Source organism: Haplochromis burtoni, unplaced genomic scaffold, assembly GCF_018398535.1.
Source record: "Haplochromis burtoni strain Fernald_Lab_line unplaced genomic scaffold, NCSU_Asbu1 Contig_128, whole genome shotgun sequence".
NCBI lineage: Eukaryota > Metazoa > Chordata > Actinopteri > Cichliformes > Cichlidae > Haplochromis > Haplochromis burtoni.
The window spans coordinates 1,470,671-1,484,580 of record NW_024582489.1 but is presented as its reverse complement, the minus strand read 5'-3'; the positions used below and the strand labels follow the sequence as shown (position 1 = coordinate 1,484,580).

At 38.7% G+C, this 13,910-nt stretch overlaps 1 protein-coding gene across 1 annotated transcript; it reads right to left on the bottom strand.

Moving 5' to 3' along the window:
* Positions 1-860: 860 nt before the first annotated feature.
* LOC121815077 (galaxin-like) lies at positions 861-10,739 on the bottom strand. The gene is made up of 12 exons (XM_042224110.1): positions 10,703-10,739; positions 10,571-10,603; positions 9,843-9,888; positions 7,725-7,879; positions 5,766-5,900; positions 5,338-5,532; positions 5,005-5,067; positions 4,482-4,495; positions 4,067-4,089; positions 3,113-3,213; positions 2,157-2,248; positions 861-1,106 (listed from the first exon to the last, which is right to left on the bottom strand). Exons 1-12 carry the CDS (start codon positions 10,728-10,730, stop codon positions 861-863), a joined length of 1,131 nt encoding a protein of 376 aa, XP_042080044.1. The 5' UTR covers positions 10,731-10,739.
* Between the last annotated feature and the right edge of the window lie 3,171 nt (positions 10,740-13,910).

Sequence of the window (13,910 nt, the reverse complement as noted above, 5' to 3'; positions counted from 1 at the left end):
TTTCCCATTACGTCGTTGCGCACTTGGTGCTTGCTCGGAAGTTTAGGGGTTTTTTTCGCTGTAAAAATAAGTTTTCTTCCCACGCACGATGGACGCTAATGTTTCTGTCACTTTTTATGGAATCAAACTCAAAGTAAGGTCAGTACTTCCACGCTTTAAATGCTGCACGCTCATACTCTCTCCCACACTCGATATATTATCCACTGTTGATCTGCACACAGCTGTTGTCACGAACGTCGCACTTGCTTACGTCACTGTCATGAGACATTCTCGCAAAAAAAAAAAAGAAAAAGAAAAAAAAATCACGGTTTTAGTAACGCAGCGTTCCTAAGGGAAAGTAACGGTAATCTAATTACCGTTTTTGCAACAGTAATCCCTTACTTTACTTGTTACCTGAAAAAAGTAATCAGATTACAGTAATGCGTAACGCGTTACTGCCCATCTCTACACATCACTATTGATTTTTCTTTTTTTTTGTTCTTATCGTGAGTGCCATGTGATGCTAAGTGTTTATTAACGTCATCGTTAAGATTCAGACATTAATCGAAGATATTTATGAGGTGTCTCCCCTCATTTGCAGCATTTAGGCGGATTTTTAATATTATATATATATATAGTGAGAAAAAAACAAATTGTGTGTATTGTGGACTGATTTCAACAAAAGGCAGCTTGGCTACTCAAAGATGTCACATGGGTGTTTGGCATATGTATTTGTGAGAGTTTCCTTTTCACCAGCATTCAACTTTGGCAGAAGAATATTTAAATAAAATAATACAAACATGACTTACTGAGATTTGAGGTTTGGGATTTGTGATTGTGTTTTGTTTTTTATGTGGATTTCAGAGGGGAGATGGATTTTATCAGCAATGTAAAGCAAGTAAACAGTACACAATCACCTGTGTCCATTGCAGCTGGTAAATTTCTGTCCCACAGCAGTGTTGTCCTGGGCTGCCGTGAAACTGAGAACACCACATGGTCCCTTTAGCCGGGTTGTAAGGAATACCCATCTCTGAACATTCCTCTCCATCATCTCTGCCCTCGTACAAGCTCTTATTACAACACAGAACTCCACGTTGTGCCGAGCCATACGGCGTCTCTCCACAGCACTTGAAGAATCAGACATAATACAGTAAACTGTGCAAGCAGACACAACCAGACTGTCTAGTTTACACATTCAAAGCTAAACAGAGAAATGCATGATTTATGAAGAAAAAACAGATGAAAAATGCAAATTAAGAACATAAAACACTTGCGAAAATTCTGCATTACATACATGTAACATCCATGCATTATGTTTCTACAGTCTTTTAGCCTTACCAGACTTTTGATCCTTTTGCATTGGCAGTAATGAATACGGACTATCATGGTCCCCGTGTCTGCCCAGCCGGCCCCGCAAGGCTACATGTGTTTTTGTTTACTCTCTCTTTCTCTCGCCCTGCTGCATGGGCGGAGCTCTCTGCGGGCTCCACACACCTTGGTCCACACACCTATTGCCCATCAGGCTGCCATTATGTGTTTGCCATTTAAAGCCAGGACGCAGACAGTCTCATCACTGGATGATTGTGCAAGACACGTTAGTGAGACTCTAGCCTCAGTGAACTTTTGTGTGTAAATCTGTGATTTTGCTTAACCAATCTCTCTTATGAATAGTTTTCCCGGACCCATAAACTACCCGCTGTGTGGACGTGTGTGAAGAAGAGAGCGTGTGTGAGAGAGCTTCCCCTTCCCGGATTTTCCCCCTGGACCCTAGGAACCCCGCATTTCCTCCACTGTAAATATTCTGCACCTGGTGATTGTGTAAAAACAAAAACTCTGTTTTTGGGACTGAACTCTGCTCTGCGCTTGAGTTCCCATCATTGCTTGTGACACGGACGGTGTTAAGGGAATTTTACACGTAGAAAACAGAGATAGAATCCAGCCTCTGGCACTGTGTGAAAGCAGTGGCCTGGACCTCTGAATTCTGTTGTCAAAAAGTAGCACTCTTGCCAACTTTCTACATTGTAAAGCTATATGATTGAATTTAATAATAAAAGGTATGTATGCTTTCAAACATTTTTCTGCTTCAGTAAAACAGTGCTTTAGATTTTCAACTTTCAGTGAAAATGGTGGTTTGATCATTTTTCCCAGTAGGGGCTGGGGAGCAATTAGTACATTACCTGATCGATCCAAGGCTTCCACGGAGATACACGTCCATCGCAGCAGACCTGAGTATGTGGGTTATACACTGTAGCTGTGGCCTTCCTTTGACCTAAACAGGGTGGTTTAGAGAATAGAAAGAGGAGAAAGGAGATATAGCGAGCAAGTTTTAACTCATTCACTCTTTGAAGTCAGAGCTTATGTGTTTTCACATCATTTGAACAGTCCTGAATTTCAAGTGATGTAAAAACATTGTTACACTTTTTGATTTCCGCTAACAATGAACGAGTTCAGACAGACACCCAGACTTCTTCTGATTTCCCCCCTCTTATTTCTTGCATAGTCATGATCTCATCATCTCTTAATTTACCATTAGACCCGTGACCTGTCAAGAGCTGAGATAAGCTCAAGAATGTGTATAATAACTGATAATTATATGAGCAATTTCTTCTTCCTGTTGTTGCTACAATAACATATTAATGTTTCATGACTATCAATGCAAGTTCCTACAAGAATGATCATGACAAAATCACATTATTGTGATCTCATAGTTTGTTTGGTAGGAAGGTAAAATCCTTCTTTTTATGTTTTGCTGCTACTGCTTCTTTGGGTATCATGTCGGTTTGCATTCTCAATACCACATTCCACTAAATCCACTAAAGGTTCTTTAAAACAATCTTCTTTCTTTTGTTTTAACTGTTTACCTTTAGAGGTATTTTCCAAAAATTATAAGTACCACAGAAACAAATGACGCGTTCAAGTAATTCTTTGTTTTTTTACAATGATACACATAAGACAAACATGACAAAGAAACAATTGCTCACTCAGCTCTAACTGCCTTGTTGGGGTGAGGTTACTTGTTCAACTTACTCTACTACATAGCTACATACTACATACACCACAGAGTGATGTAATACAGTAGTAACAACCAAAACAACTACAAAACAAAGGCAAACAAACAAATAGATAGTGACACCTGAGTTGTCGAGTGAGTGAGGCTTGTGGTTACTCTCACAGCAGCGATTTTGCTTTGGATTGTAACACGACGACCCACAGAGATGTGTGTTTGGTTCAGTGCTGTGGATGTGTGTAAAACAGGCAACAATCAACACAAAACAGACCATTTCACATTAAATTTTAAAAAAAGAAAAGAAAAGAAGTATGGAAACAATTTGTTTTATAATGTAGGCTGCACAACTTATACTCAAATTTTATGCACATTTCAGTGCATTAATGGGTTTAATGATTTTCTAGAAGTTTGGTTGGTTTCTAATCCTTGACCTCCAATCATGCTATAGTTATATTTTTTGGGAGTCAGTGGAAATGGAAAGGATCTCCTAAGTGTCCTAAGCATTATTTTTAATCTTTCAGGTTATTGTAAAGACATACATTCTGACCGAAATAAACAAACAAAAAATGTATTCCCAAACCTAACCAAATATTTTAGTGTCTAAACTTAACCATCATGTATAACTGAAAGTAATCAGGGAGCAAAACCAAAGCGAAACAATGTGGAAAACAGAAAACTTCTTAACTTTCTTAACTCCAAAAAACCTGAACTTAAATTTTTTGACCGTTTGAGAATATAAAGAAAATTAAATGAATAGTCAAAACAATCCTTTGCTACTTTGTAAAATAGTCATACTTTGTGTTATGTCTGTAAGTTACCTGCATGATTGTACATCTTTCAGTGGAGTGTTTCATTCACACTAAAGCTTGCTCAAAAGGGATTGCTGAGTTTCTATCTGTATAAGGTTCTTAACTATGTAAAGTGCACTGACGGTATATAAAGTGGAACTATATTGATTGATTGAATCTTTATTTTGAACATGTTGAAAAAGTACAACAACATAGAATTAAAAGAGACTAATAAACAAAACAAAAGAAAAGAAAAACGAGGAACCACAACCAAACGTTTTCATTAACTTACCATTTGGGTTGGAGCTTGAATATCTGAAAAATAAAATAAAAGATTTAACACACACACACACACACACACACACACACACACACACACACACACACACACACACACACACACACACACACACACACACACACACACACACACACACACACACACACACAGAGTCTTGTTTTCATATCTTCGTGGGGTATCTCGTTGACATAATGCTTTCCCTAGCCGCTTACCCTACTCATCAAAAATAAACGCCTAATCATAACCCTTAGTCTAAACTTAACTATAACCTAATTGTAACCCTGACACTAATTTTTAAAAATAGGTTTTTATTCCTGGTTTGCCTCCTTGTCCCTTTTTTCAAACTTGGCATTTTTATTGTTACTTCCAGAGGTCCCCTGGACTTCCCAAGAAACACAACACCTACCTTCTGTTTCATACCTGTGGATATAAAGCACAAAGAGTTTTCATTAGCCAAAACAAACAAACAAAAACCCCTATTAAACCCCTATAAAAGTACTATACTTAATTTGAGAATCACAGTGTGGTATGATAAGTGTTTAGGTTTTTATTTTGTTAAAAATAAATGACAAGTTCTGATATTAAAATATAGTTGACTCACAGCAAGACAAATTCGTCAACTGTACTTCAGCACTATGATTCTTATAACAGCAGCACTCAGTTTTGACGTTGAACTGGCCATGATGACAGCACACATGATCTCTGGACTTCCTTGTCAGGATCTTTTTATCATTATTTGGACCACAACACAACTTATTTTCCATATTGTAAATCTCTGTGGAATCTCTGTTTTTTAGATTAAATATTTTAATCTCAGTAAATGATCAGCTCTTTAAACTAAATGCTCGGTTTACAGGTTTTTCATAAATGATATCCATTAAAGACTGCTTTTTCATTCAGGATTATAAGGTCTTATCAGCTCTACTCACCTTGACCACAACTTCCATTCTTTGGTGATGGTTTGTTGAAGTTGGTATTTCCACTTGAAAGGCCTGTAGAGGGAAAGACAAAGTCAACATACAGGCTTCACTCACAGTAATTAGCATAAGCTTCCTTTAACCATCCAAAGGAAAATGGAAAAAGGGAAATTTGCTGCAAGCAAACTAATCGAAAGCTCCTTTTTTTTTCTTTTTTAGCAAATGTAACCATACATACAGTTTGACATACCTAAAGACTGATATGTAAAGTTGGACTCAAACTACAAAAAAATGTCATGAAATCCATTCAGCAAAGAATGACATGCTATTATGTACTGAGCTGACCTGGAGTGAAATTCCTGACACAGCAGGGTGAATCCTTCGATTGTATCTCCAACTTCTCCTCATTTGAACAGCAGCACTGAGTCTCAGTGTCATACTGGCTGTGACCGCAGCACTCATGGTGACGGGAATTCCTCACCAGAATTGTCTTATTATCAGCTGGACCACAACACAACTGCTTGTCCTTATCAAAAACATCTGTGGAAAAGCTCATTGTCATTTTTAAAATTTTTACTTCAAATATAACTCAACTGAGAAGCTGCTCCAGTATCCTTAAAATGTTTGAATGGAGTACATTTCACAGAATTGTAAAATTGTTCTACTAAAAAAACAATAATGTTTCTGTGTTTAATTAATAACATTTCACTGACAGCAATGATTTGTAATGAAGATGTAATTTAGTCTTCTTTTCCAACTGTGTGTCTGCTCACCTTTACCACAGCATTCAGCCATTGGTCCAGGTTTTGATATGATGGATGATTGACAACATATTTCATTGACTGGGTTGTAGGCCTTCAGGTCACAGCACTTGGACGCCTTCTCACTCAGACCCTGAGTAATACTAGCTGTAAAAACAAGATAACATATTGTAACAACAGAAAATTTGTTATGGCGAGTGGTTTATGGTAATGAAATCACTGCAAGGAAGTTCAGAAGTTTAAAGAAGCAAACAGTTGAATCTAAAAGTATCTGTCTGTGAAGGTTCTCAGTCATCCAGGTCATCGTAGTCTGAGGAGCTTGGAAAGAAAAGTGTCTGGACTTCTTTGAGTTGCTTGAAGACGTTTCACCTCTCATCCGAGAAGCTTCTTCAGTTCTAAGGGTCAAATGGTGGAGAGTCCCAGATTTAAACCCAGTGGGAGTTTCCCCCCAAAGAGGGACAAAGGACCCCCTGATGATCCTCTACCTAATCACATGAGCCAAGGTGTGAAAGTGGGTGTTGGTCACAATCAGCAAAGATGCACAGAAAAGAAGATCAGACACCAGCGAGGGAGGATAAGAAAGACAGACGCAACAACATTGTCATCCCCTATGTAGCCTGTGTATCAGAGAGAAGGAGAGTTTTCTCCAAGCACGACATCCCAGTGTACTTCAGACCCAGCAACACACTCAGATAGAAACTGGTTCACCCGAAAGACAAAACTCCAAAACACAGACTTAACAATGTGGTGTATGCTGTACAGTGCAGCGAGGAATGCCCAGACCTCTACATTGGAGAGACCAAACAGCCACTTCACAAGCGCATGGCACAACATAGAAGAGCCACCTCCACAGGACAAGACTCAGCAGTCCATCTGCATCTTAAGGATAAAGGACACTCTTTCGAGGATACTAACGTTCACATTTTGGACAGAGAGGACAGATGGTTTGAAAGAGGAGTGAAAGAAGCCATCTATGTCCACTGTGAGTGACCATCTTTGAACAGAGGCGGTGGTTTACGACACCAACTCTCTGCCATCTTTAATCCAGTTTTGAGTTCCCTTCCCAGACCCTTAAAGCCCACTCACATCCTGGGCCATCTGAACCTCAAGAAATCACATGATAGGATGGGGCTAGGTTTCACAATGAGCTCACCCGAAACCCTGGCTGATTGTGACCCACACCCATTTTCACACCTTGGCTCATGTGATTAGGTAGAGGATCATCAGGGGTCCTTTTGTCCCTCTGTCCAGACGCTTTTCTTTCCAAGCTCCTTAGTCTAAACATATCCGGTAGGTTTTTATTATATTTGAGCCTAAAATCTCTTGCTTGGAATAAATTATGGGCTGGATGAAAACTGTGACGATAAATTTTTAATCTTTTGTTGTATTTCTTCATGTACTGCAACAATTATAAGAAAGAAATGGAAGAATGCAAGAATGACTTAACGAAAAACTAAAATAAACTTCTTCTGCCGAACCCTAACCCCGTAAATAAATTGAAACATCTAACACTAAGTGCTAGCAGATGGATCGATCAATGATGAATATTTTTTTGGCAGACTCTTAAAATTTAGATGTGGTTGTCTTCTATATTTGGATGTTTCTTGTCTTATAAAGCACAATATATATGCTTCAAGTTGAATCAAACTCATTGCTGATTGGGTAAGGGGTTAAACGTAATGTAGCTTTTCAAACCAAAGTAGGAAGTTTATACAATCATCTGCAAGTTTAATTTGTAAAGTATTAATATTAACCTTTTTAATCTCAAGCAGTGCAATTTAACATCTCTGCAAACTGCAGCTACCAAAACAGGAGTTTAAAGAGACCGTTCTGATTCCCGAAGCGTAAATGAAAACAACAAACCAGTAAAACACTGAAGCTGCTTCTTTACATTCATGCACTCTGGTTCTTTCACATTTACAAAGTCAAATTAACATTGGCTTTTAGTTAGCTAATTCACAAATTCATTACCTGTGAGGATCTTTCCATGTTGAACTTTACAACAAGTGGCTGTAGCAGGATTGTAAGGCTCCTTTCCACAACAAAACAGATTTGAACCTGGATGAAGTTTGTTTTCACAGCAAGCAGCCTCCTGGATGTCATACTGTGTTCCATTGCAGTCTTTTCTAAAAAAGCACAGATAACAAAACCCAGGATATTATCCCTGTCACTCATTTCTATTCCACATACATAACATTATAACATAAGAGTAGATTTGGTGAAGGTAAACAAGTTTAAATCAAAAGCAATAGACAGTGCAGGTGGTGGAGGTGAAGAAGAGAATGCACGCAGGATATATTGGACAAAGGATAAAGAATGTTAAATATGAAGCTGTCAGGCAAGAGGAAAAGATCCCAGATTAGATTTGTGAATATATTGAAGGAGGACATGCAGAGGGCTGGTGTGATAGAAGAGGATGCAAGAGATAGGGTGAGATGGAGGAAGATGATCAGTTTTTCCAACTCCTAAAGGGAGCTGTCAAAAAAAGAAAAAGAATCTATAACTGTATGTCAACAGCAGTGCATTTACACTCACTATCTATTTCATTAAGTATACTCGTTCTGCTCCTTTTTAATGCTAATATCCAATCACCTAATTAAAAGGGAGCGACTCAGAGCATTTAGACATGTAGACATGCTCAAGAAAACCTGCTGATAGTTGAAACTGAAGTGACTATGAACATGGAATGGTTGTTGATGCTGGAGAGTCTGTTCTGACTATTTCAGAAACTGAAATCACAACTTGTTACAACCAAGAAACAAGATACGCAGAAAAACATCTCTGAACATAACATGTCAAACCTTTAAGCAGAGCACGCCTGCTCCTCCTGTCAGCTAGGAACAGGAAACTGAAACTAGAATTCAGGACTCACTAAAATTGGAAAACAGAAGACTGACAAAATATTCTGATGAGTCTCAAACCATATCAAACTAGTTTTTTGAACATGACAAGCTCACTGTACTTAAATGACTAGCGCAGTCACCAGTTCTCAATCCAACAGAGCACCTTTGGGATGTGATTGAAAGAGATCTCTTTCAAAGAGATATCTGCAGCAAATGTTTGACGTTATCAAGTCATTATTCACCAAAATCTCTGAAGAATGTTCCCAGCAACTTGCTTAATGTATACCATGAAGGGTTAAGTCAATAATCCAGAAAACAAACTTTACATAAATGTCATAAATTGATTTACATAACATTAAGTGAAATTAGTATTTGATGCCCCACAACCTGCCCATAATTCTAGCTTCTCAGGAAGCCCGAAAATCCTATAAAAAAGGCAGCTTTTTTATAGGATGTGAGCTAGGAAGAGTAGGTGCTTGGTTGCTCAACCATTTGCAGAACTTCAAAGTAATTTGAAATGTGAAATGACCTTTAAATTCTGTATGTATATATGACATGTCTGCTTCATTTTGACAAGTAAATGATCATTTTAGGATTATTTGTGAAAACTAATCTTCTTTGTTTTTCTTTCCTCCTCTCTGGGGGGATTCTGTCATAGGCCAGTTTGAATTGAGAAGGCGTGGTCTAAGAGTATATAAAGGTGGACTGCTGGATGAGAGGTGGATAGGTTGCCATGTTGGAAGTTGCTGTGTGTGTGTAAAAGATTGGCCAATAAACTAAGGTTGCTCTCTGTTCAGTCAGGTGAGTTTGATGCCTGTGGGTTTCATAACATACAACACACATCTCTGCCTGTTCTGATAGTTTCCTATTTCCAGTGTCTTGTGTTTAGATTACTTTAGTTTACTGAAATGTGCTCCAGAGAAATTTTCAGAAATACTTTATGAACCAGTCCTGGTCCAACAGTCACTTTACACCAATGTGATGTGAAATGTATAATTTACTTGTTTGTCTATTTAGTAGTTAAACTTTTAACTTGAACACTATATATTTATTGATGCTGGACTCCCCCCACCCCCCTCACTCCCCTTATTTGTTTATCCTATTCTTCTGAGGAACATCATAATCATCATGGGTTCCCTGAGCCGCCAGGTCAGTGCTTGACCTAATAATGGTCGAAATACATCACTTTTTGGGGGGGTTGTTTTAACACAACTTTTGAGAAACAATTGAGAAAGAGTCGACTTACCGAGAACAGTGGTTTTTGGAGGCTGCATTTTCTCCAACTGCAGGCTCTGCCAACAGATGCAAAGTCAAAGGTGTGAGTCATGGCATTAACAAGCTAAAACGTGTTAATATGTCAGCAGGTGTTCTAAACGAATATAATACATTCTGCATTGTTCAGACTTTAAAAGGTGAAAAACAAAAACGCCCCCCAGTTCTTCTTTAGAGATGAGTACAATATCAGTGTACCGCATACACGCATAACTCTCTGCCAAATCAATTACCTTTCACTTTTCTATAACGCCCCTGTAAATTATTATCTTATGACGAAACACAGGCAGCGCATTCCCGACAAAGGTTTGCAAACACAGCTGAAAGTGAAAAACACAAAGCAAAAACCCAACAATAATAATAGTTTGGTACCTGGCTATGGAAACCTTTTCTGTGTACTTTCATGAAATTCTTTCATAAAAAAAGAAAAAAAAGCCCCCTCTAAGCATCCACTCACCGCTTACTCAGATTTAGTTAAATTAATATTTCAAATAGATTAAATAGGCTTTACACATAAACAAAGAGCATTTCTTTTTAAAATAATAATGCTTTAATTTAGTGAGTATATGATTTACATTTTAAATTACACATGGTGCTTTGTTTTATCTCCACTTTCTTTAACACAGGCAAGCTCACAACAAACATCAGTGGCCCTTTATTCTGAGCTCATTAAATAAATAAATAAAAATAAAACCTACTTACCATGAGCAGTGCTGAAGTCAATAATTAAACAAACTGAAAGAACAGGCAGATAAGAATTACTGTAAAGTTAAGAAAAATAAATTATTCAAATTATTCAAAATCTATTTCAGTAAAGGTGGGAAATTCGCCTACCAAATCCGAGAGTCCAAAACGGAATCATCTGGGAGCCTTTTGGTTATCTGACACTGAGATGCAGAAGAAGAGACAAACAGCTGCTTAAATACTTTTAAGACCACGCCTCCCTTGTGACTAAAAATAACCCTAATATCATGCCAGGGCATGATGTCAGGGTTGATTAAAAAAAAAAAAAAAGAAAAGGGAAAAAAAAGAACCTCCACTGCAATATTCATTTGTAAAACTTCTGAAAGTGCAGCATGATTGGGGAAAATATGCATTTTTTTTACTCCCGCTCATTTGCTGCGAGTAAGGGCACCCTCCATTTCTGAGGGGCGCCTGTTGCTTGCTGCACAGAAAGAGGGATATTCAATTCAATTCAATTCAATTTTATTTATATAGCGCCAAATCACAACATAAGTCACCTAGATACATAGATACAGAGAAAAACCCAACAATCATATGACCCCCTATGAGCAAGCACTTTGGCAACAGTGGGAAGGAAAAACTCCCTTTTAACAGGAAGAAACCTCCGGCAGAACCAGGCTCAGGGAGGGGCGGGCCATCTGCTGCGACCGGTTGGGGTGAGAGAAGGAAGACAGGATAAAGACATGCTGTGGAAGAGAGACAGAGGTTAATAACAGATATGATTCAATGCAGAGAGGTCTGTTAATACATAGTGAGTGAGAAAGGTGACTGGAAAGGAAAAACTCAATGCATCATGGGAATCCCCCGGCAGCCTACGTCTATTGCAGCATAACTAAGGGAGGATTCAGGGTCACCTGGTCCAGCCCTAACTATATGCTTTAGCAAAAAGGAAAGTTTTAAGCCTAATCTTAAAGTAGAGATAGTGTCTGTCTCCCGAAATCCAAACTGGAAGCTGGTTCCACAGAAGAGGGGCCTGAAAACTGAAGGCTCTGCCTCCCATTCTACTTTTAAATACTCTAGGAACAACAAGTAGGCCTGCAGAGCGAGAGCGAAGTGCTCTAATAGGGTGATATGGTACTACAAGGTCATTAAGATAAGATGGGGCCTGATTATTTAAGACCTTGTATGTGAGGAGCAGGATTTTGAATTCAATTCTGGATTTAACAGGAAGCCAATGAAGGGAAGCCAAAACAGGAGAAATATGCTCTCTTTCTAGTCCCTGTCAGGACTCTTGCTGCAGCATTTTGGATTAGCTGAAGGCTTTTCAGTGAGTTTTTAGGACATCCTGATAATAATGAATTACAGTAGTCCAGCCTGGAAGTAATAAATGCATGAACTAGTTTTTCAGCGTCACTCTGAGACAGGATATTTCTAATTTTAGAGATGTTGCACAAATGGAAGAAAGCAGTCTTACATATTTGTTTAATATGTGCGTTGAAGGACATGTCCTGGTCAAAAATGACTCCAAGGTTCCTCACAGCGTTACTGGAGGCCAAGGTAATGCCATCCAGAGTAAGAATCTGGTTAGATACCATATTTCTAAGCTTTTCAGGGCCGAGTACAATAACCTCAGTTTGATCTGAATTAAGAAGCAGAAAGTTAGCGGCCATCCAGGTCTTTATGTCTTTAAGACATTCCTGCAGTTTAACTAATTGGTGTGTGTTATCTGGCTTCATGGACAGATAGAGCTGGGTGTCATCTGCATAGCAGTGAAAATGTATGCTATGTCTTCTAATGATACTGCCTAAGGGAAGCATGTATAATGTAAACAGAATTGGTCCTAGCACTGAACCCTGTGGAACTCCATAATTAACCTCAGTGTGTGAAGAGGACTCTCCATTTACATGCACAAATTGGAGTCTATTAGATAGATATGATACAAACCACTGCAGTGCAGTACCTGTAATACCTACAGCATGTTCTAATCGCTCTAATAGGATATTATGGTCGACAGTATCGAATGCTGCACTAAGGTCTAGCAGGACAAGCACAGAGATGAGTCCACTGTCAGAGGCCATAAGAAGATCATTTGTAACCTTCACTAAAGCTGTTTCTGTGCTGTGATGAGCTCTGAAACCTGACTGAAACTCTTCAAATAAACCATTCCTCTGCAGATGATCTGTTAGCTGTTTGACAACTACTCTTTCAAGGATGTTTGATATGAAAGGAAGGTTGGAGATTGGCCTATAATTAGCTAAGACTGCTGGGTCTAGAGATGGCTTTTTGAGTAAAGGTTTAACTACAGCCAGCTTGAAGGCCTGTGGTACATAGCCGATCATTAGAGATAGGTTGATCATATTTAAGATCGAAGAATTAATTAATGGCAGGACTTCTTTGAGCAATAAAATATTTATGACCACGGAAGTAATAAAGGAAGCAATAAAACATATGGTAGCCATAAAAATAGCATATTAATAAACAATATCATATTAATAAAAATTATCATATTTCATAACTCTTTAATTTTCAAAAAAATATCTAATTGTTATAAATATATAATTTTTATCATCAATAACACTTTTCTCATTTTAAGCAAAAGAAAAAAGTTTTTACTTGTTTTTATGGCCAAAAAATGCCATCTGTTCTGGTCCACGGGTGTGTGCGCGCCTGCGCCCGTGCACGCGCCTATGTGTGTATGTGAGTGTGTATATGTGAAAAATCTGTTAAACCTTACTAATGTGCTTAGTTAAACTTGTGCTTTTGTAACGTTCAGTATGGCGAGACATACAGGCTGCATAATCTAACATTTAGGCTTAAATTTAACTGATAAATTAGTTATCAACCCTAGCTCTTTTTTTTCCAGAAAAAGAAAAAAAGACTTTCTCTCTTTTCTTTAAGAACATGGATCCCAGACCTGCCCACCTGATCCTGCTCGCCCAGACCCCTGTAACCAGCTACAGGGGTTCTGCGACTCCAGCGCAAGTCACACAAATGCATCTTTGTAGGGTTCAGCCAGCATCCGTTAACCCCTTGGCCCCTCTGGCAGATTTTGGGGCTACGCCTTCAACCTCAGAGAGAGTGAGCTCTATTTCTACCAGCTGCCAGTGAAAGTTTTGGCCCTCTATGTTCATATCACTCTTTACAGCCATCCATCCATCCATTCGCTTTCACTTATCCTTTTCAGGGTCGCGGGGGGCGCTGGAGCCTATCCCAGCTGTCATAGGGCGAGAGGCGGGTACACCCTGGACAGGTCGCCAGTCTGTCGCAGGGCCAACACACAGGGACAGACAACCATTCACACTCACATTCACTCGCACATTCACACCTAGTGGCAATTTGGATTATCCAATTAACCTAT

What these genes read in the sequence shown, in the direction of transcription:
- LOC121815077 (XM_042224110.1), bottom strand. Translation starts at nt 10,730, where the DNA reads ATGATTCCGTTTTGGACTCTCGGATTTG. An exon ending in GTTTTGGACTCTCGGATTTG is followed by an intron (nt 10,604 to 10,702) that starts GTAGGCGAATTT and finishes CTGTTCTTTCAG; the next exon opens with TTTGTTTAATTATTGACTTC. An exon ending in TGTCAGGAATTTCACTCCAG is followed by an intron (nt 5,068 to 5,337) that starts GTCAGCTCAGTA and finishes TTCCCTCTACAG; the next exon opens with GCCTTTCAAGTGGAAATACC.